The 21,871-nt window shown below is 42.8% G+C and overlaps 3 protein-coding genes across 7 annotated transcripts in view; 1 reads left to right on the top strand and 2 right to left on the bottom strand.

Moving 5' to 3' along the window:
• Positions 1 to 2,461, top strand: part of boc (BOC cell adhesion associated, oncogene regulated) — a 29,562-nt gene extending 27,101 nt beyond the window's left edge. For both annotated transcript variants that reach the window (XM_037757180.1, XM_037757179.1), the window contains exons 15-18: positions 1 to 212; positions 422 to 510; positions 1,079 to 1,236; positions 1,419 to 2,461. In XM_037757180.1, the coding sequence (XP_037613108.1) occupies positions 1 to 212; positions 422 to 510; positions 1,079 to 1,236; positions 1,419 to 1,588 (629 nt within the window). In that variant the 3' untranslated portion in view covers positions 1,589 to 2,461. The remainder of the gene's footprint in view (positions 213 to 421; positions 511 to 1,078; positions 1,237 to 1,418) is intronic.
• Positions 2,462 to 2,755: 294 nt separating this feature from the next.
• Positions 2,756 to 13,789, bottom strand: LOC119480453 (basic helix-loop-helix domain-containing protein USF3). 3 transcript variants are annotated; one of them, XM_037756697.1, is made up of 7 exons: positions 13,662 to 13,789; positions 12,061 to 12,180; positions 11,918 to 11,949; positions 11,706 to 11,788; positions 11,499 to 11,595; positions 6,431 to 11,364; positions 2,756 to 5,056 (listed from the first exon to the last, which is right to left on the bottom strand). In XM_037756697.1, the coding sequence occupies exons 2-7, from the start codon at positions 12,102 to 12,104 to the stop codon at positions 3,299 to 3,301; spliced, it is 6,948 nt and encodes a 2,315-aa protein (XP_037612625.1). In that variant the 5' UTR covers positions 12,105 to 12,180; positions 13,662 to 13,789; the 3' UTR covers positions 2,756 to 3,298. The 3 variants fall into 3 exon arrangements, with proteins under 3 accessions (XP_037612625.1, XP_037612626.1, XP_037612627.1); XM_037756698.1 differs by lacking the exon at positions 13,662 to 13,789 and adding an exon at positions 13,518 to 13,649; XM_037756699.1 differs by lacking the exons at positions 11,918 to 11,949; positions 12,061 to 12,180; positions 13,662 to 13,789 and adding an exon at positions 12,646 to 12,699.
• Positions 13,790 to 14,661: 872 nt separating this feature from the next.
• Positions 14,662 to 19,948, bottom strand: naa50 (N-alpha-acetyltransferase 50, NatE catalytic subunit). 2 transcript variants are annotated; one of them, XM_037756701.1, is made up of 5 exons: positions 19,720 to 19,948; positions 16,746 to 16,879; positions 16,476 to 16,595; positions 16,318 to 16,384; positions 14,662 to 16,137 (listed from the first exon to the last, which is right to left on the bottom strand). In XM_037756701.1, exons 1-5 carry the CDS (start codon positions 19,725 to 19,727, stop codon positions 15,960 to 15,962), a joined length of 507 nt encoding a protein of 168 aa, XP_037612629.1. In that variant the 5' UTR covers positions 19,728 to 19,948; the 3' UTR covers positions 14,662 to 15,959. The 2 variants fall into 2 exon arrangements, with proteins under 2 accessions (XP_037612629.1, XP_037612628.1); XM_037756700.1 differs by having other exon boundaries at positions 16,746 to 16,882; positions 19,720 to 19,947.
• Positions 19,949 to 21,871: the final 1,923 nt, after the last annotated feature.

Below are 21,871 nucleotides of genomic sequence, written 5' to 3'. Positions count from 1 at the left end.
AGCAAACGGCCGACATGTGTTTTCCCACCGTGGCCACCCCGGTGTCGTCGTGCCAGTACACCATGGTTCCCCTCCAGGGACTCGCCCTGGTCGGCCACTGCCCGCTGGACGGCCACATGACGGCGCCACATGGCATCTACCCTGTTAACGGAGAATACACTCCCAACGGCAAACCTCACCACCCCACACACTGCCTGCCAGGGCTGCATCAGGTAAAAACAACTGTAAAACATGTTGAATATGCAGACGACATTCACTTTTAGATAGCCTATAGCCTATAGAAATACACACCTTTGACACTCAGCACAGTGAATCTTGATCTTAAGTATAGGTAATCGTTTGTTAGCTATTGTAAGAAACTGTAATAATCTGTCCGTGTTATGTGTTGAATATATGATCTATACGCTCTTGCGTTCTGCAGGATGAGGTGAACTATGATATGGAGTGTGACACGTTGTTGCCACAGACGGTATCAAATGGACACCTACCTGTTTACCACTACTCCACCAGGTACGTTTACATAATAACACTCATATATACAGTGTGCACTGTAATGTACTGGAGGGACAATGACAAATAATCAACTAATGGGAAACCAATGCTCAAGATATTTCTTTTTAAAACTGTTGATCTGCATTCAAATGATTTTCATATTTGATTTTATTAAAATTTCGACTGACTGAATTCAAAATGTGTCAATTAATCCCATAACCAGCAGAAAATGTGTTTATTTTTGATAACAGATAAAGCATCTAAGTTAATTTATTAGGCAAAAAGGCCAAACGTGCTGGTTCCTGCTTTTTTAAATATAATTTTCATATAATATGTTTTGAAATGTATCTTCATATCATTGTACATAGAATACAGATCGTGAGATGCGTTCAGGCACAGTATTAAGTGTAGGTCACCCAGGTTTTGGCAGACTTGAAGCGTAAAAACACACCAAAACCATGCCGTGTAAAAAAATAGAATATTTGAAAATGTCACCTTGGAAATGTGCTAGTCATTGTTCAGTGTTCTTAGAAAATACTCATAGGTTACAGCTCCAATATAAATTGTTTTTTCTTGTCTTCCTTAGCGGTCCAGATCATCATCATGAGCAGAGCTGCTGTCTTCCTCCTGATGACTCCACTCTTCAGCTCCTCGACTCTTCCCATCAGCACCTCGGTTCACAGGAACTGGGAGGCGATGACGACTTCCATTGTGGAGATAAAGTCGAGGATGGCATCACATACAGTATGATTCTTTCATTTGTTGACTGAAATAAGTTGGTTGTCCGTCTTTTTCTTAACTAACACATTTGGAACGTAGCTTTTCTTATATGTAATGCATACGTCCAAAGATGTTGGTTAATGTTAACAAAAATCAGCTTTACATTTGTCTGACCTGCTCTCTTCCCCTCCTCCTCCTCTCTGCAGAGCCAGCGTCCTTTCCTCTTCTCTCTCTAGAAGACGAAGGGATTTTCACCACATCGTCCTCAGCAGCCACAACACCGCAGTCCCAAGACATAACAATACAGGAAGTGAACATCCTCCCAAACGAAGCGTCCCTTGAGGACGAGGGGACGGCCAACACGACAGATGCATAACAGACTGTTGAACAAATAGAAGAAAAACAAGAGAAAATATTTATTTTTGTATCACAGATATTTATATATTTATGCTTTTGTACATACGTGTCTGATTATACTGTATATAAGGTTATTTTCACATTGAAAAAAAGACTCTTGCTGTCTGCATTTCCTGGAGGAGGGAAGTAAGTTTGAGACGTTATTCCTTGTGTGACGAAGATCAAGTCAGGGATTCCTCTCAGTTCAGCACTTCCCGTCTAGACCCTCCTCACTCCTCACGTCATTCCTCACATCCTAAATGTACTTTAGCTTTATGTACAACACACAAAGGGACCATTGGAACCAGTCTGGTGCTGTAATTATCACTGAGGTGCTGTTTTAGTTCTCTCGCTTTATCACACGTTCAAAAAATACTGTCATTTTGTATAGCAATAACACAAATGTATTATGCATTGCTCATCATTAACAAACTATTAACACGTGTATGCAACATAAATCATTCTGTTTCAGTAGTGTACAAGAGATTATATATTGTATAGTTATTTATTTTTTTGATTTTGTTATTTTTTTAAGTCACTGAATGGGAGAGATTCTGGAAAACAACCTATCTTAAACTCAGTCATTGATAAGCTGAACTTTATACGGCAACCACTTCTGTGTTTACTCATTTGCTGGTTACCAAAATGACCGCCAGGTGAGGGCGCTGTGACAGGTGTGTCAGTATTATTCCTCCCTCACAGGTCGGTGCATTAAGTATTAGTCTTTGCCAGAGACATCTGCGATCAAAATGAAGGAGATCCTGAATCTACACTCCCCCTTTATCGGTGTAGCCGTTCTGTGGTTGCACATGCTGGAGCACTATTGCATGTAAATAAAAGCTTATGAAATTGACAAGTGTTTGGTGCATCTTTTCATACTTTGGACATTTGTGTGTGGTAACTACAGTCTGCACACTGTGATGTTTTTTCTATGCTTTGCTGTGTTTTACAGTGAAAACAAATAATTTGCTGTGTAATTTCCGTCTACAGATGTGGCAACTTAGTTTAAAATCCACTCTTGTTGGAATAAAGTCACCACTGCCACCACTAATTTTCACTGTTTCTTCCCCCCGAGCGACAAAAAGCAAAAGTTAGTGACTGAGTTTAAAGTGCCATCTAGTGGAGAAAAAAGAAACGCACACAGTTCTTCAGTTGGCAGCAAATACAAATGTCTCCTTATAAACTTTATTAATCAATTTTGTATTTACAAATACATACATAATCTAACAATTCTGATATGAAACATTGGTATTTACAAAATAGCTCTTGGAAAAAAAACAAACAGATTCTGTACAGTTCAACCTGATATATAAGTTAGTAAATTACATTGGTAGGTAACTGTGCAGGTTTCTTGATGACCCATGAATTCAAGTTCTAAACCTAAATTTTGTTTTACTACGAAAACAGTCGGTTTAACCAACAAACGAAATAGCTTTAAAGGACCAACCTTAAATTCAAAAGTTTTTTTTAAATATTACAAATGATATATTTGACAAAGGGAACAAATTTGAGATTGAAACTGAACTTGTAAACAATCAGACAGACATTGGTGTCATTTCAACCTAGAAAAAAAAACGTTCATCGGGTGCTTCATTACCGCTTTCTGAACATTTAAAAAGAATAACAAATTGAAAATTAAACTCTTCACTTCAGAACACCAGTTCATCAAAAATGCAGCAGGGTTCTTTCCTCACACGGCCGAGCTGCCGTCGTGGCCCAGAATGTGGCTGATGTTGTGGGCGGGACGGTTGGGCTGCTTGCCGGAGTCGGCGGCCGAGGTGTTGGAGAGAGACAGCAGGGGAGACATTGGCATGGCAGAACCGTCGGTGGGCATGCCTGTTGCGATCTCGGGGAATAGCGAGGTGAGGCTGAAGTTGGATATGTGAGGGGTGATTCCAGACGAGTTGGTGATGGGCATAGGGGGCATGTCTGGAAGTAAAGGGAAGCTGGCCTGGCCGAAACTGCGAGGAGGGGAGAGGATGGAGCCGAAGCGGTTATTGAGTTGAGGAGCGCTGCCCTTGTCTGCACTCGGGCTGGTAAACATTTGGTTGGGAAAGTACTGGAGGGTGACGTCGCTGGGGTGAGCAGCTGGAGAATAAGAGGGGTAGAAGGAGGGTAAAGTGTTCTGGGGCTCTACAGGCAGGAGGGATGGTGTGCGGGAGGCGTTGGGCTGGCTGACTGGAGGGATGAATGTGGAGTTGGGATTGATGGGAGGAGGATTCATCCCTCCCTCTGGAATAAAGGGGAAACCAAAGTTTTGTGTTAGGTGTTGGTCTGGAACCAGGTTGTTGTCACCGGGAACCTGAGCGCTATCTGCCATAAAGCGAACGATAGTGCTGCGTCGCGCCTCTCCTCCGGACTGCGGCCTGCCCAGCAGCACCCCTCCTCCCGAGGGCAGAGGCAGGTGGACCTCGGGCTCGAAAGGGTTGCTCTGTCTCAGAGCGCCCGATCGAGGCCGGTCACCGGGTCTCAGCTTGGTGGGCTGCGTGTCTCGGGCGATGTGGCGAGAGTGCTGGCTGACGGCGGTGGGCGGTCTGGAGGGCGCCGAGGAGCGGCCTGGCTCAGAGCTGCCGTGTGGGGTCGGAGGGTGGGGGAGACCCGTGCGCACGCCTGGGCCTCCGTGCATATTACTGCTGACCTGAGAAATGTGGCCCTTGTTGCCCTCTCCGAGCCGCATAGCCGGGGCCTTCTGTGTCTGGGGCACGCTGGGGCTGGAGGCTTTGGCCTGAATGTCTCCTGAAGAGCTTCCGGGCACACAGCTGTACTCCATGCTGACCGGCGGACAGCACTGCACTGCTCGCTGGTGGTTGCTCTGCTCGGGCAGGTGGGGGGAAAGGAGGCTTTGCATGAAACTCTGGTGACAGCCCTCCTGCTCCCGTGGGAGGCCGACTTGTACTCCCTGTGAGCCGGGGTGAGCTGCGCTGTAGCGGTTCCTGCCGTCTGGTGGAGGGCCAACGCCCATCCTGAACCCGCCTTGCTGTTGCCCCTGAGGGCCCCTCTGGGAGGACGCCACTGACTTAGGGGCATCAAACCCACCAAGCTGATGCACTCCTCCTCCCATGGCCTTGAATGGCGGACACTCCGAGACCCGCTGAACATCAGCAGATCCCGGATGGTCAGAGGGCAGGCGATTCTGTGGGTTGTGTGCGATGTTGGCCTTCCCTCGCGACGTGTCCAGGTAACCGCGGAGGTCTGGCTGCTCCTGTGCGGCACCGCGGCCAGGCTGAAGGTGGAGGCCCATGCGCTGCTGCTGCTGCTCGCCACTGGTGGAACTTTTGCCGATGAGCGCCTCCGCGGAATAGCTGGAAACGCGGTGGCGCTCCTGCCGTGATGGAGCGCAGGCCAAGTCAGACGACCGGGACACGGGGTTGCTGGGAGGAGGGATGAGCTGCTGCTCCAGAGTCCTCGTGCTCATCATCCTCTGCATAGCGTTGTGGTCTTGACCAGGCTGATGGAGAGAAAGTTAAAATGTGTTATTAATTATTCAATATCATCATCAACATTTCTTCCTGACAGTTCCCAGACATTTATAGATTGCGTTTCACTTGACATTGCTTACTATCATGAATTCTTATTCCTCTGTCTTAACTGCAGCTATGGGGGCTTTTTTACTGCAAGACCCAGGACAGAAAAAAAGCTCCTAGGCAAGCATTTCTGTCTTTGTTTTCAGGATGCTTTTTGCTGTGGCAGTGTAAATGTGGTCTGCTGCGGTGGTTTTCTACAACTGCTAGGTCTTTCTAATTTACCAACCAGTCCCAAAAAATACCAGCGTACCAGTTTTAACTTATTTTAACCCATTTGACTGCACTGACAGAAATGTCACACCAGAGGAAGTGATTATTTGTGTGGTTTTTAAATAGTATTCACTTGTAAGCTCCTAGTATTTGGTATTTGGTATATATACACACTCAGTTATTGCAATTAAGTTGTGAACAGACAATGTTTGATATGATTTAAATAGTAAATGAAAATCAATTAAGTACTTTGTGTTGATTAGTTGGTTCCACAATTACTTGTACAATTACCAAATTTATCAACAAATAATTTTTGCACTGAAAATATAGTAATACAGTTAAATAACAAGTAGGGTTGTCAATCAATTAAAATATTTAATCGTGATTAATCGCAAATTAATCGCAATTTTTGTATCTGTTCAAAATGTACCTTAAAGGGAGATTTGTCAAGTATTTGTTACTCTTATCAACATTGAAGTTGGTAAATATGCTTGCTTTATGCAAATGTATGTATATATTTATTATTGGAAATCAATTAACACAAAACAATGACAATTATTGTCCAGAGACCCTCACAGTAAAAAATATGCTCAAATCATAACATGGCAAACTGCAGCCCAACAGGCAACAACAGCTGTCAGTGTGTCAGTGTGCTGACTTGACTATGACTTGCCTGCATGTGATTATCCTAAAGTGGGCATGTCTGTAAAGGGGAGACTCGTGGGTACCCATAGAACCCATTTTCATTCACATATCTTGAGGTCAGAGGTCAAGGGACCCCTTTGAAAATGTCCATGCCAGTTTTTCCTCACCAAAATTTAGTGCAAGTTTGGAGCGTTATTTAGCCTCCTTGGCGACAAACTAGTATGACATGGTTGGTACCAATCCTTAGTTTTTCTAATTTAGCTGAGCCCGCTATAACCTCAGAAAGATCGAATAGAGGCCTGGCTAAATCGCGTTATTGCGTTAACTTTGACAGCCCTAATAAAAAGATACATAGTCAAGATCAACCTAAGTACCACAGGTGCCTCTGTACTTTGTTTCCAGCCTTATTAAATGAGTCATATCATCTACCATGTGAAACCCACCTTGAGGTGCTCCTGCTGGGCCAGGTGGCTGCTGTGGTGGGCCCTGGATCCTGCTGCCTGGGCTTCACAGCTCTTCTCCTGGTGTCTAAAGTGCTGCTGCTGTTGTTGCTGCTGGATCTGCTGCTGTAGATGCTGCTGGTGTCTGGAGTGGGAGCTCTGCTGCTGCTGCTGTAGCTGCTGCTGCTGCTGCTGTTGGTGTTGTTGATGCTGCGTCTGTGTCTGCTGTTGATGTGTTTGCTGTTGGTGCTGTTGGGGATGAGACTGTTGGTGTTGCGTTGGCTGTTGATGCTGCTGTGATTGTTGGTGCGACTGTTGTTGATGCTGCTGCGACTGCTGCTGCTGCTGCTGTGTGTGCTGTTGATGCTGCGTCTGTTGTTGTTGATGCGAGTGCTGCTGCTGCTGAACTCCAGACTTCTCCAGGTGGTGCTGCTTCTGTTGCAGGCCAGCAGGTGAACCAGTCTGACTGCCTCTGACAAGCCCCCGCTTCTTCTGCACATGCTGCTGCTGCTGCTGCTGCTGCTGCTGCTGCTCTTGCTGCTGCTGAAGCGCCCTCTGGTGTAGCGAGTGGCGCTGTGCGGGGTCAGGCTGTGTCAGGTGGTGTTGCAGATGGTACAGATGGTGTCTCTGTTGCTCTTGCTGCTGCTGTTTCATGTAAAGGTTTCCTCCCAGGTGCTGGCCAGGCTGGGTTGCGGCGTGCTGGGGATGACCCTGGGGCAGATGGAGCACACCTGGCTGGTTTAAATCAGGAGGTCCTTGAGGAGGACAGTGGCCGTCCGGGGGCCGAACTACCGGGCTCATGAAAGAGTTCGTGGAGAAGAGCGGGCCTCCGCTTTCTGAATTAATCCTCGTCATGACAGCCGAGGACGTGGGGGGCAGCTGTCCCACCATCATCTGGCTGTGGTCTGGCGCTTTCACATCCATGTGGCTGGCTGATGGAGGGCAAGGCTTGGGCCGCTTCCCGGTGTTTAGCATCACCTCCTCCTGGGCCTGCCGCTTGGAGATGATCTTCGCTTGTCGCTCGCCTACGCCGACTCCAGCTTGAGCCCTCATTAGCGCAGTCTTTAAGGGGGTGTACTCGTTCAGTTGGGCCGCACCTGAGCAGGGCGAGAGGGCGTTGTTTGGCGGTTGGGATATGTGGGCTGACGTCCCTACAGGTGAGGGAACCGAGCCCTGTTGGCCGGCGAGACTGGGAGAGCCGGGGTAGGGTTGCTGACTGGAGCTGGGCCGGATCAGGTTGTTGACGCTGAGGCTAGCCACGGTGCCGCTCTGAGACTGGACCTGGGGGAGAGACTGGGACTGGGAGTACGAGATGTTTTGTGGATGTCTGCTTGCACTGGGCCCCTCCCCAGCCTGTCCTCTGACCGATACCTGGACAGCAGGTTTAACCGTTACTGTGTCCATGGGTTTAGTCACTTTGGCCTGCTGTCCAGTTGAGCCCCTTTCTTTACTGTTTGACACTGCTGGGTTCTTTGGGGGCTCCCATGTGGCGTTTGTCGGAGCAGTGTTCCCAGAGCAGCTTCCACTCCGCCTCCCTGGACTGTCCTGTTCTAGCATGGCCAAGGCCAGCATTTCGGCCTGCTCGGAGGTGAATGTAAATGTTCCAAAGGAGCCAGATGACGCACTAATAGTGTGGCCCTGTGGAAGCATGGATGCCACAGAGAACCCTCGGCCTCCCCCAGCCCCTGAAGACATGGGAGAATCTGTCTGCCTGCTAGATGTCATAGGGTGCTCTATAGTTTGATCGTCAAGGTTGGTGTACACCTGTTGAGATAGGGCAAAATCCTTTCTGCCAGAAGTCGCTGCCACTAAGCCGTCTTTCTCTGCTGCCGTGGAGTGTCTCTCTACCTGAGCCTCCCTGTCTCTTCTAGAGGGTTGGGGTGGTTTGACTTCTGCGGGATGGCAAGGGGAAGGGTTGGGCATATTTACGTCAGTCTGCTGTGTTGGCGCTCTACTGGTAGTGACCCTTTTCCTAAACTCTGAGCTTGTTGTGGGGGCTGTAACGGAGCTGTGGGCTGCAGAAAAAGTCGCCGCAGGTGATGAGAGCGCCACGGTTGTGGACACCAAGGGTAAAGTGACGGGCTGAGGTTTATTGCAGGGCAGAGGATCTTGGGTATTAGATACCTGGGGACGACATACTGAAGTTGGTTGGGTAGGCGGATTTAAAGATACTGGTGCAGTTGTTGGGATACTGCTGGTGCAGACTGGAGTCAGGCATGCAGCAGAAACAGTGGTGGAAGTGTACAGCGTCTCGGTGGCACCTGCAGAGCTGACCACAGATTTGCTCTGTTTAGAAACAGTAGTGGTGGCAGCTGACTTATTTTGTGTTGAGCTAGTTGCTGAACTAGTGGTTGGCTGTTTAACCTCTGGAGCTGGGAGTTTGGTTACAGTTGAGTTGTTGCCAGAAACTGGTTTACTCTCAATGGCCACAGCTGCACTGACAGCTGGCTTGGCCGATGTGGCATTGACAGGTGTAACCGCAGGTGCCATACTACTAGTGTTAGTATGACTGACATCAGTCTGAGTTGCACCGACAGAGTTTTTGCTCTGTGGTTGGGATTGACTAAATACAGTTGACTCACTCGATGAACTACACACAATCATTATCTGAGTGTTTTGTGTGGAGGTGACATTCCCTACAGCTTCACTACAATGTGCAGTTGTGACAGCTGTGGTACAAGTGGGGGAAATGTCTGTGACTTTTACAGTGGAGGACTGTAAAACTGGAGATACTGAAACCTGAACTGTCTGATTTTCTCCTGCAGCAACCGCTGGCTTGGCTGAAACAGCAACAGCAGGCGGTGCCTGACTGAGCTCTTTTTTCTTGGCTGGTTTAGTCCTTTTAGCTGTTGCCCTCTTTGCATTCAAAGTTGTACGAAGCCTCTTTGCTGGAGTCTTAGAGGCATTGACCAGCGGCCCTGATTTGACTGCGTTCAAACAAGGGACCTGTAGCTGCCGGACAGGTAGAGCAAGTGCGGCTCCAGGGACGGATGCTGGAGCAGGAGGCTGCTTCTGCTGGACTACTAATGATGGAGCAGCTGGAGGCTGACTGTTGTTCTGGCTAGAAATGGTAAGTGGAAGGCCCTGAGAGATGCTCTGATTGAGACTGCTGAGTGCACCTAAACTGTTGAGGGCCACATTAGTAGTTGGTTCCTCTGTGGTTGTTGGCTGGACCAGCTGGAGCGTACTCTGGCCAGCCTTGGAGCTGGATTTGTCAGAAGTCTTCATGGGCTGCAGGGCAAACACCTGGCCGTTCACAGTGATAGTCTGTGGGGTTGTAGGAACCGGTGGGGAGGAGGAGGCCTGAGTGACCTGAAGTTGATGGTTAATTTGAGGCTGAACAGGGCGTGGGAGAATGTGCACCAGTTGCTTTCCCCCAACACTCTGCAAGGACGTGGCAGATGTTGAGCTGCTGGTCGTGGGTATTTGAGTGGACACAACAGGTACTGCAGTGGGCACAGCAGCCGGCACCATGCCAACCTGAGGATTCTGAGGGGCAGGTGCAACCTGATTGGGTGCCTGGATGATTACAATATGTTGACACGGTGTCTGATTGGTTATTTCCTCCCGTACAACTGACTGGGTTTGGCAAGAACTGGCCTGCTGCAGAATGACCACACTTGGGTTGTTAGTGTTCTGTGGTGCTGTTACACCTGAGGCTGTCGCTCCAGACGGGTTGACCTGCAGCACCTGCATGGTCTGCAGGAGGGGCAGCACAGTGGCCTGTGGCTGGGGCACCAGGGCTGGCTGAGGTATGAGGGCTGTCGGAGGATGTGGAATCAATGACGCTGGTTGAAGTACAGCAGGCTGGGGTTGCGACGGCACGACAGCAGGGTGGGCAACCACACCTGTCTGGGGTACGATGGCCGACTGGGAGAGAACAGCACACTGTGCTTGGGTGGCTAGAACAGGCTGAGGCTGTGCCTGGTTCAGGATTGCTGTCCGTAGCTGCGGTGGTCTCTGAAAGGGCTGTGCTTGAATGTGGGCTGTAATGGGTGCTTGCTGTACAGGCACATGTGGTTGCATCTGTATTTGAATGGGCTGAACAGTAGGTTTGTTGCCCATCGGACACACGGTCACCTGCTGGACAGTATGGGTGGTGTTGATGACCTCTGGGGCGGGGACACTCTGGCAGACTGGCTGCACTGTGTTCCCCGCCATCTGCAGCGTTGTCCAGGTAGTCTGTGTGCTGCCTGCCGCCCCAGCCCTAAGAAGGGCTTGGCTGTTTGGGATAGCAGTGTAACTTATAGTCCTCATGGCAGAGTCCTGTGTGACCCAAGAGCAAACCTCTGAGGCTGCTGCTCTGGTTGCGGCTATAGCCTGTGTAAGCGTGGTGAGATTGGCCACAGGCTGAGCAGGGCTTTCAGTGGGAAGCTGTGAGGCTGAAGTGGCTGCTATGGTGAGGGTCGGAGCTGGGGCGGCAGGCTGCGGTTGTTGGGCCAAAGCTGTGGCGGATGCAGGGATCTGGAGGGTGATGTAAGACACAGAGGGTGGCAGAGCGGGGGCTGCAGCCGGCATATCGACCAAACACTGCTCTATCATTCTCAGGCCTGGTGTAGACTGGATGGCGGTGGACACAGGGAGAAGTGCAGGGGTGGAAGAAGAGGTATTAACTTGCAGCAGAGTTCCATTAACCCTCAACCTGGCACCGACCTCAGAAGGTGACTGAAGAATTAATGTTTCAGAAGGCTGTTTTGCTGGGCTCTTCTCCTTCCCTGCCGGGCACTTTACTTTGCCATTAGAATAGACAATGATCCCCTTTGGGAGTTGGTGAGTGGGGTTCACTTTTGCCACCTTGGCGCAACGCTGTTTCCCCTTCCAGTGGATTGTGGGGTCTTCTAAAATGTCAATATCATGGGCTTTGAGGAGCTCGATGTAGTGAGCACTCTCCCTCCTCAGTTCCTCCATCTGACGCCGCAGCCGACGGATCTCCTCCGCTGCACAGAGACCAAGCACACATATTATCAATCAAGTGTACTTAGTCGGACGTAAGTATAATTAAACTATGAGATAATCTAGGTGTGCACTACTGCAAAAACGATGTGTGAGGTGTACAATTGTTAAACTTTACCTTGGACTTTATCTCCTCCTTCCAGAAGCAACGTGTCATTTCGTTTCTTCATTTCAGTGATGTAGCGAAAAGCCTGGTCCAAGATCATGTTCTTACTCTATAGATTAGGGTATAAAGGTTTAATATTAAAAAAATAAGACACTGTACAGACACTAATTTGACCATATAACATGTTACCGATTAGGCTAAACAGTAATGCCAGCTTACCTGTTTAAGTGCCTGGGAACAGGGCAGAAGACTACCAATGCGGTTAATCCCAGCATTAATTTTCTCTTTTCTGTGTCTCTCAACTATATATAGAGAAGAGAGTCAACTTTAATGTCCAGTCACATTTATAGTGAATAATACTCTACAATAAATGCATGTATTTACTAAGCAGCAAGGTTTGAATAGAAGCATAATAGGAGATATTATTTTACCTGCATTGTGAGATTCTTTGTTTTTCTTCTTTCTGCAAAAAAAAATATATTGTTTATTACAACTATGCACATATTTAAGTGCCTCTGATTGATAATTTGGTTAAAGCAACAATAAAGAGCAGATTATGTCAAACCATCCTTACTTGGGACTACGACCAGGTGTCTGAGTTTCAGTCATCTCTGGCATTCTTGTCCTAACAGTTGCCTGTTTGATGATAAGGTACCATTTAACAGCTGGACCTTAAATCCCTTCTGTGCCCGTCCTGCAATGAACACATAAAAACACACAAGAGTATGCATGTTAAATAAGCATGATAACACCAGGCAACTGTATAACACCATAGAAAAATGCATTGAGATGCAATTACCCAGCAGTAATGTTGTAGATATGAACACATAAAAACACCAGGACACAGAGTATGCATTTTAAACAAGCATGATGACACCAGACAACTGCATAACACCAAAGAAAAATGCATTAAGATGCAATAATCCAGCAGTAATGTTGGATTTAATAGACCTTGTTAAGCAACACTGATCCTCTAATGTTACTACAACTAGATGCTAACAAGCTGGATTATTTTACCTGCATTGTGAGATTCTTTGTTTTTCTTCTTTCTGCATTAAAATGCAATTATCCAGCAGTAATGTTGTAGATATGAGTCAAAAGACCTTGTTAAGATACACTGATCTTCTACAACTAGATGCAAACAAGCTGGATTATTTACCTGCATTGTGAGATTCTTTGTTTTTCTTCTTTCTGCATTAAAATGCAATAATCCAGCAGTAATGTTGGATTTAAAGACCTTGTTAAGCAACACTGATCCTCTAATGTTACTACAACTAGATGCTAACAAGCTGGATTATTTACCTGCATTGTGAGATTCTTTGTTTTTGTCCTTTCTGCATTAAAATGCAATAATCCAGCAGTAATATTGGATTTAAAAGACCTTGTCAAGCTACACTGAACCTCTAATGTTACTACAACTAGATGCTAACAAGCTGGATTATTTACCTGCATTGTGAGATTCTTTGTTTTTGTCCTTTCTGCATTAAAATGCAATAATCCAGCAGTAATATTGGATTTAAAAGACCTTGTCAAGCTACACTGAACCTCTAATGTTACTACAACTAGATGCTAACAAGCTGGATTATTTACCTGCATTGTGAGATTCTTTGTTTTTGTCCTTTCTGCATTAAAATGCAATAATCCAGCAGTAATATTGGATTTAAAAGACCTTGTCAAGCTACACTGAACCTCTAATGTTACTACAACTAGATGCTAACAAGCTGGATTATTTACCTGCATTGTGAGATTCTTTGTTTTTGTCCTTTCTGCATTAAAATGCAATAATCCAGCAGTAATGTTGGATTTAAAAGACCTTGTTAAGCTGCACTGAGCTTCTACAACTAGATGCTAACCAGCTGGTGTTGATTAACCTAAGCTTTACAGATGACCTAAACTCATCTACCTGCATATTACAGCTTCATTACAGCATCTTTAAACCAACAGCACACATAGTTGTGAGTCCTGGTTGACAGCAAGCAGATTATTATCACTCAACCAACAAGACACTAGCAACCTGGGCAATTACAGTACCTCTTCAGCTAGCTCTCTGTTAGCTCACAGGCTAACAGATAGCTCACTTTACCGTCTCCGACATCATTATTAAGCAAATTAAAGGCGGATTTCTTCTCGTTCCTGAGGATAAAAGCCTGTTATTGGATAATAGTGTCCACTAACCTCTAGTCTCAGCATGTTTGGAGGCTGTCTGCTGAGAGATCTGTGAGGTTTGGAGGCTAACAGTTGGCTAGCAGAAGCATTAAACTCAACTCATTTCTCAAAACAATCTGGATACACCTAACATTGTGCTGGAGAGGGGGCGGGCTCTAGGGGAGCTGACAGCCAATGGCATTCGAGATGTGGGACGTGTTAGCCAATCACGACGCGGTATACAGAGAATGCACCTAAGACATGTATGTATGCATTTGTTAATGTTTTTAGATTAATTTTAGATAGATAGATAGATAGTAACTTTATTGATCCTGAGGGAAATTCAAATTTCCAGCATCACAGTTCCATAGTGCAAAAATATGTTAGTAAAAAAGTTAGTAGTGCATTATTATCTAGTGTCTTTATCCTAAAGATTGTGGGAGATTTTGACTAAGGGATGTTTTGTGCTACTGTTGATGTCCTGGTTTCCTTTTCAAATCAACTTTTCCCTAAATTGAGAAATGTCATAAGTGATCTGGCTATAATCAGATGTTCTTACCTGTATTTCATGGTCACAGTTCTTCAAAAATGTGTGACATTACCTCCTTTTCAGTCTCTCATAAGTTATTATAATAATAATATAATAATAAATGTATTTATATAGATAGATAGTAACTTCATTGATCCCGCGGAAATTCAAGTTTACAGCATCACAGTTCCATAGTGCAAATACATGTTAGTAAAAAGGCAGTAAAAAAGTTAGTAATGCAAAGTACAAAACAATATACCAGATATAAAAATACAAGGAGATGAAGAAAAACTGTTAAAAGTGAATATAGTGCAGGGTAACAGCTGTGATACATGACTAATAAAATAGTACAGAAGTGCACTGTATGCGTTATTATCTGTCCTGCAGACTGTCCTCCTTTGTCCCCCCCTTCCCTAGAGAGGTGTTGTACAGTTTAATTTTGTGCATTTAGCCAATAATTCACAATGTTTATGAAACAGAATAAGACAATTAGCAAACACATTTACTGCAAATAGTAATTCCTTTATTTAGACGTTTAAAAAGTCTTACAATATAGAGCTCCAGAAAAGATAAAATTCTTCAAAGAAAGGAAAAAACATGCTTATACTACAAGTGGAGAGGACACAACTCTCCTTTGCATGCAGAGGGGACAGAGCTTCCTCTGGGTTAAAACACTGTTCCAAGAGACCATACCGAAACTTTTCAAACTATCAGCTGAACTTCCAAACTTATCAGAACAACAGAAGCTGACTGAGGCAGGTAGTTTGAGAAGACCAATTCTGAAAGGTGGCTACATAAGGTGCCAAAGGTGTTTAAGGTAAGATGTCTCAAAACACTTCCATGTGTTTAGAGACACACATCCTTACACACCTTCATTATACTGCTGAAAATAATGCCCAAATCCAATCCCAACCAGACAATCTGTTGTTTTTCAAACATCCCTCACAGGAAGATGTGGAGCGACCCGTCTCAGAAACACATTCAATACATTATTTAGTATGTTTCTCTCATTCTTTAATGTTTTCACTCTTAGTAGTAAACCCAGGAGAACCTCTGAACCATTTGCCGTTTCATTGTAAAAAATAAAAAATAACAGTTGAAGGGGAATTAAATTAACAGGCTGGAAAATAAAGTTATTTAGAAATGATGAGTGGTGAACACGTCCTCCCACCATCTCAAAACCGTTCAGCCTTCTTTACGCCCGAACCGAGGGGATACATTTCTGCTTTTCCCCTCTGGACGTGAAGCTGGTCAGACTCATTTCCCATAAGCCCCAAGGTTTGGGTGGTGAGGGAATAGAGTTGTGACTGTTCCACGTAACAACTCAAAGCTAACCAGCTGGGACTTGTGTCTGTCAGTGATGGTCTTTCAAACACTTTTACAGCTTCAAACCAACTGTTTTTCTTTTGCTCAACAGTATAGATATGTCCCCATTAAATTTATAACCGCATAAAAACAACTCAAACACATACAGTATGATTTTCAAACACCACACCCTCCCTCTTCACCAAGTCTAAAACTGTCTGAAGTTGGCAACTTTGTCAATCGGAGCACTTTTGAATACTGAGCTTTTTGTCATTTTCAATTATCTGTATGAAGAAAGGGGAGCAATAAAATATGCAAAAAAATCAAAGGGGACCCCTTTGCAAAATAAATGCAGCATTTTTTGTACTTTAAATTTGTTTTCTCTTTTTAGCGTCCTTTGAAGAAAGTGTTGAATGTGTCGACCCTGGGGCATTTGTCACAGTTCTGTTTCTGTGGAGGCGGGCACATCTGTGCTCTTTCCAAACGCTGTGCCCCTACTCTGCCTTCTGAAGCTCTCCGGTGGGCGGTGCACATGGGCTGCGCAGACTCTTCTGCAACACATGGGCATCTGCGGGCTCTATCCTCTTGTAGTAATTCTTTTTTGTTTCGATGATCTCAAAGCCAAACTTCTGGTAAAAGTGAATGGCTGACTCATTGCTGATCTGCACATGACTGTGGAGAGGGAAAGGAGAAATTTAGTTAGTAGTAGAACAGTTTGAAGAATTGATCAACAAGTAGCAACGGAATTAATTGATTTCTTTACGCTACGGCTGATCTGTTTCAGTAAAAAAGATCTAATTAATCTACACTGAAAATATGCGGTAACTCCTCATACACCTTCTAGACACTCACAGGTAAATGTTGTCAAAAGTGCCATCCTTCTCACAGATGTTTAGCACATGATTCAGCATCTTTGTACCTGGAGAAATAAACAAAGGCAAAGTTGGAGAAACAAAACACAAGATCACAAGGTGCGCTGCAGCGTCTTCTAGAGATGCAGAGCTCCTTACCAATTCCAAGTCTACGGTAGGGTGCTAGACAACCGAGCGTCATGATGTACAGTCTCTTCTGGTTCTGAGAGTGGTCCACTCTGCAGCACACAGCGCCCACTGCAATGTCATTGAAGTATGCTGCAAGACAAAGAAGATGTAAGACATGGAAATGTTGGAAATCCCCGTTCGAATATCTCACTGTTACCAGAAAAGCTTGAGCTTCATGCTTTTTAAAAAAAATGTTGAAGTTATTTGGGAGTAAGTTACATTGTGAGTGATGTTTCTTACCTAGCTTTGCAAGCTCTCCAACTTCCAGTACATCTTTGTAAAACTTGTCATTGTAGCTGACAGGGAAGATGACCTGGTTCAGGCGTTTCAGCTGCTTAATGTTGTGGGGCGTAACATCCCCCAGCTCGATCCGGCTACTGGAACAAGAGCAAAACGGTCAAATGACGATTCAGCATAATTTGACTCAAATGCAATTGGTAACTTTGAGATCTAGCTTAAAAACTGTTGAGTACTGGAAATATTTTTTCTAAACCAACCACTTGAATGCAATTGTTTTATTTACTTAATAATTAATGCTAAATCTGAAACGATTACTTTAGTTAATCAACAGAATTTTTTTTCTGAACAATATCGAGCTTCAGATGAGTAATCATCAGAATATTTGTCAATTTTTAAACTTGTATAGCTGCAGCCTCTGGGTGAAATTAATCTCCAAAGTAACATCAAATGATTAGATGTGGTGGAAGCTATGCCACTGACATACAAATGTCACACAGCACAATGGGGTGCCACACTGGTGCCAGACACAATCCACCTAAAATCGCTCTTTCAACAAATCATAAATACCTAATACACAACTTATCATTTTGATATCCTTGCCTTATATTTACTAAGAACTGGACAGGGCACCTGCTAGAATCAATAGTCAACATAACCTGGGAATATGTGTGTTATAGTCAGGGTCTGAAATTAAGTTTTTTCCTCACCTGCCACTGTGGCAGGTCACTGAACATTTCTACTAGCCACACAATTTTTTTGTCTGCCACTTCTGAAATCGATGTAGAACGCTTCAGAATTGTAAACACTAGGACTGTGTATTAGCAATAATCTGGCGATATGATACGTATCATGATACAGGGGTTACGATTCAATATATCGTGACATATTGCAGTACTGTAAGCAAGGCAATATATTGATTTTTTTTAAATCTAATTTAGGAAAATGGTCATAGTATAAAAAACACACTGCCACATGTATAAAATCTGAGTAAACTAAACTAACTTTTTTATGCTATCAGAATAGTAGGATCTGCATTTGCATTTCTCATTGCAAATAAAATAAAGTATTGACTGAGTTAATATTTGCTTGTAAACTAATTAACTAACTTAGATATCAATACAGGGTTTTTGAGAATCGATATAGTATCACAAAACATAATATTGTAATACTCCATATTTTTTATATTTTCTTACACCCCTAGTAAACACTGAGTCAGCGGTAACAGACAGTAGAAATATGGATCATGTAACCTTAATCACTGACTATTTTTAATTTAGGAATTGTTTTGGAAAATAATATTTTTCTGCCATGGTGGCAGGTGACCTGAAATGTATACCTGCCACAGCCAACATTTACCCTGTTATATGGCAGGTGCTAATTTCATTCCCTGGTTATCTTAGTTAAGTGACCCAAACACAACTCACCAGCTTGTGGTTGAGGGGTTCACTGTGGTATTTATAGGAGAGACTACACATCCACAGCTGTTGGTCACGTGTGTTGTTGATCAAGATATACCGGCATGCATCCAAACTTCAAACAGTAAAGTCTGTGTAATCCTATCTGAACATTTTAACATAGTTAAATCGCCCTCATGTTATTGGAGAATCAAGACCAAAAAAGGAAAGTGTTACAACATCACTGCTAATATGTTATACTCCCCCATGTCAAGTTACACTGAGCAAGCTGGAACACACTCTTGAGAGTTGGTGTAACGTTATATATTACCAACATAAGCTCACTAACTTCTTTAGTAACTTTGTGAACTGACTTGGCTGCAGTTCAGTTGAGCTGTTGAGCAGCTAACACACATTGCAGGACAGATAATAATGCACACAGTGCACTTTTATAGACTAAGCTACTGGAGTTACCCTGCACTATACTCATTTTTAACAGTCTCTTCTGCACTATATTCACTTTTTTTAATAGTCGTGTATCACAGCTGTTGCCCTGCACTATATTCACTTTTAACAGTCATCTTCTTGTATGTTTATATGTGGTATACTTCTTTGTACTTTGCACTACTAACCTTTTTGCTGCCTTTTTATTATCATTTTTTGCACTATGGAACTGTGATGCTGGAAACTTGAATTTCCCTTGGGATCAATAAAGTTACTATCTATCTATCTATCTATCTATCATAAGTTATTATATTATTATTATAATAACTTATGAGAGACTGAAAAGGAGGTAATGTCACACATTTTTGAAGAACTGTGCCCATGAAATACAGGTAAGAACATCTGATTATAGCCAGATCACTTATGACATTTCTCAATTTAGGGAAATTCCTTTAAAAAAGTTGATTTGAAAAGGAAACCAGGACATCAACAGTAGCAAAAAACATCCCTTAGTCAAAATCTCCCACAATCTTTAGGATAAATAAGACACTAGATAATAATAATGCACTATACTCATTTTTTAACAGTCTCTTCTGCACTATATTCACTTTTTTAATAGTCCTGTATCACAGCTGTTACCCTGCACTATATTGAGTTTTAACAGTCATCTCCTTGTATTTTTATATCTGGTATATTTTTTTTGTACTTTGTACTACTAACTTTTTTTACTAACATGTTTTGCACTATGGAACTGTGATGCTGGAAACTTGAATTCCCCTCAGGATCAATACAGTTATCATCTATCTATCTAGTTATCTATCTATTACACTGAGCTGCTCCAGAGTCTGTCTTGCTTAGCTTAGTTAGCTTAAAGTGGGTTTACTGACTCAGCTTCACAGTTAGCAGCTAGCTAGTTAGCTTGTTGTTATCTACCTTAAACCAACCCTCAAGTTAAAGAGAATACAGGTGACACACCTGTCTCTGTTAGCAGTGCTGTTTTGTTCCTAAACACCTGAAATATGAAAGTAGCTTAGCTCAGCTAGCTAGCCTCGCTCCGTCTCCTCCACCTTGTAGAAGAAGAAGAAACTTTACTCGTGGCTAAGCTACTTATTCATGACTCAAAAGCTCACACTCACCCTTTCATTGTAAACAGATAATATCCCTTATGTTCGACGAGGCTGAACTTTGGAGTTGTTTAAGGTGTGAAGGAGTAATCTGGACAGAGTTAGGGTCGGGGATGCCTCCCGGTTTACCCTCCACATGTAGCTAGCTAGCGGTGGTAGCAGTTAGCTTAGCTTAGCTTAGCCTCACTCCTTCCACGCCTGTGTGGAGACTGTCAACCTCTGACCTCCACCGCGCATGCGCAGTAACACTGTTGCGCATGCTTGGTGTGTGTTTTCCGAACCCCTGAGTTTTGTCTCTCAGGATATCTACTGAAAGTGTTTCGTTGTATTCAGGGATTGAAGCTCGCTTTTTTTATCATTTCTTTGCTTTTTTTGTGCAATATCTAAGGTGAAAGCTTCCCATGTTCAATTGTAAATAATTAAATTTAATGACATAAAAGAACACCTTTGGAAGAGCCAGGCTGTAAAATTGTTATCAAACGTACTGCAATTTTTTTTGTTTTAAGTATGCATAATTGTATTTGGAATTTACTTGCAGTAATATTTATACTATGTAATATTATGCATTTTAAATGAATGCTATTCTAAAATAAAAATAAAAACAATAAAGTAGTGACAGGAGCCACTTGCATAGAGTGATAGACATAGAGATATAGACTACATATATATTTTTTAGACATGCATGCATACTTAATTTTACAGTACAGGAAGGAGTCTATCTCTTACGTGCTGAATATCTTTACAGCAACGTTTGAGCCAAAATGCCAAAAAATAAATAAAAAAAAGTAGTGACAGGAGCCACTTGCATAGGTGGTGACCTACAATTTCTTCAACTTCATAGTCAACATCTACAGTCCTATTTATATTTTTCATAATAAAATATTCTCATATTTTTGTTTATATACCTTTATTGATGGTTTTATAAGTGAAGGGTATTTTGGACTTAGTTTATATAGTAAAAAAATAGTAAAAATGTACTCTTGCTCATGCTGTAGAGCAGGGTTCAGCAACCTTTACTATCAAAAGAGCCATTTTAGGCAAAAAAAACATTTGAGCATTGTGATGAAGGTAACACAATTTATAGTTGAAGCATATAGTATATAAGTAAAATTACAATATATAGATATTTAAAAAAAACATGCATGTAAATGGAAGAAAATAATAAAGAAGTAATTGATGTTTGTTGTGTCAATAAAAAACAAACAAACAAATAAAAACAATTAATAACAATATATTGCAATATCAAAGGATAAATGTAAAAAAACAAAAAAACAAACAAACATGAAGTAGAGGAGTAAATAAAAGGCAAAATGTGAGTTACATCTATTATGTGTTGTTGCACTGAAAGTGTTTGGTTACATTACAGCATTTTTAAAATAGCCACGTTAGATACTTTTAATAACCATATTTCTTGTGCTATAAAAATATATGGTGTCGTCAAATTTGAGAAGAGAAGGTTAGAGTTTGCTGGGGCCATGATTGGGATTAAGATCTGACAATCATAGCGAGCGAGGCACAGCCTGTGAGGCTTCCTCAGGGCAAAATCACCCTCACATTTATGCTTATTATAAGTACTTTAATTTTTTTTTAAGCTGTTTCTGTTGTTTTGCTAAATTAAATTAAAAAAAAGCTAAAATGCTTTTTGATACACTGTCACGAAAAACAAAATTAAAATCATAAACCCTGCCCTTACATACATTACCAGACCACTTTAGATAGATATAAACACAATTCTTTGACATGTAACATTTATTTTCTTTAACATTTTAGACATTTTATATTATGTGATGTTTATTTGTAAGAAAGAGATACTTAGATGGAGAAAATAATTAATCACAGAGATGTGTGATAGCGCCTCCATTTTGGCTCAAACGTTGCTGTAAAGATATTCAGCACGTAAGAGATAGACTCCTTCCTGTACTGTAAAATTAAGTATGCATGCATGTCTTAAAAACATATATGTAGTCTATATCTCTATGTCTATCACTCTATGCAAGTGGCTCCTGTCACTACTTTATTATTTTTATTTTAATTTTAGAATAGCATTCATTTAAAATGCATCATATTACATAGTATAAATATTTTTTATTTATAATATAATATAATATAATATAATATTAATAAATAATAAATATATTTCATAATAAAATAATCTCATATTTTT

The sequence above is a fragment of the Sebastes umbrosus genome, chromosome 21 (genome assembly GCF_015220745.1).
Source record: "Sebastes umbrosus isolate fSebUmb1 chromosome 21, fSebUmb1.pri, whole genome shotgun sequence".
NCBI lineage: Eukaryota > Metazoa > Chordata > Actinopteri > Perciformes > Sebastidae > Sebastes > Sebastes umbrosus.
Note: the sequence above shows the minus strand (reverse complement) of the source record. Positions and strands in the feature narration are given on the sequence as shown.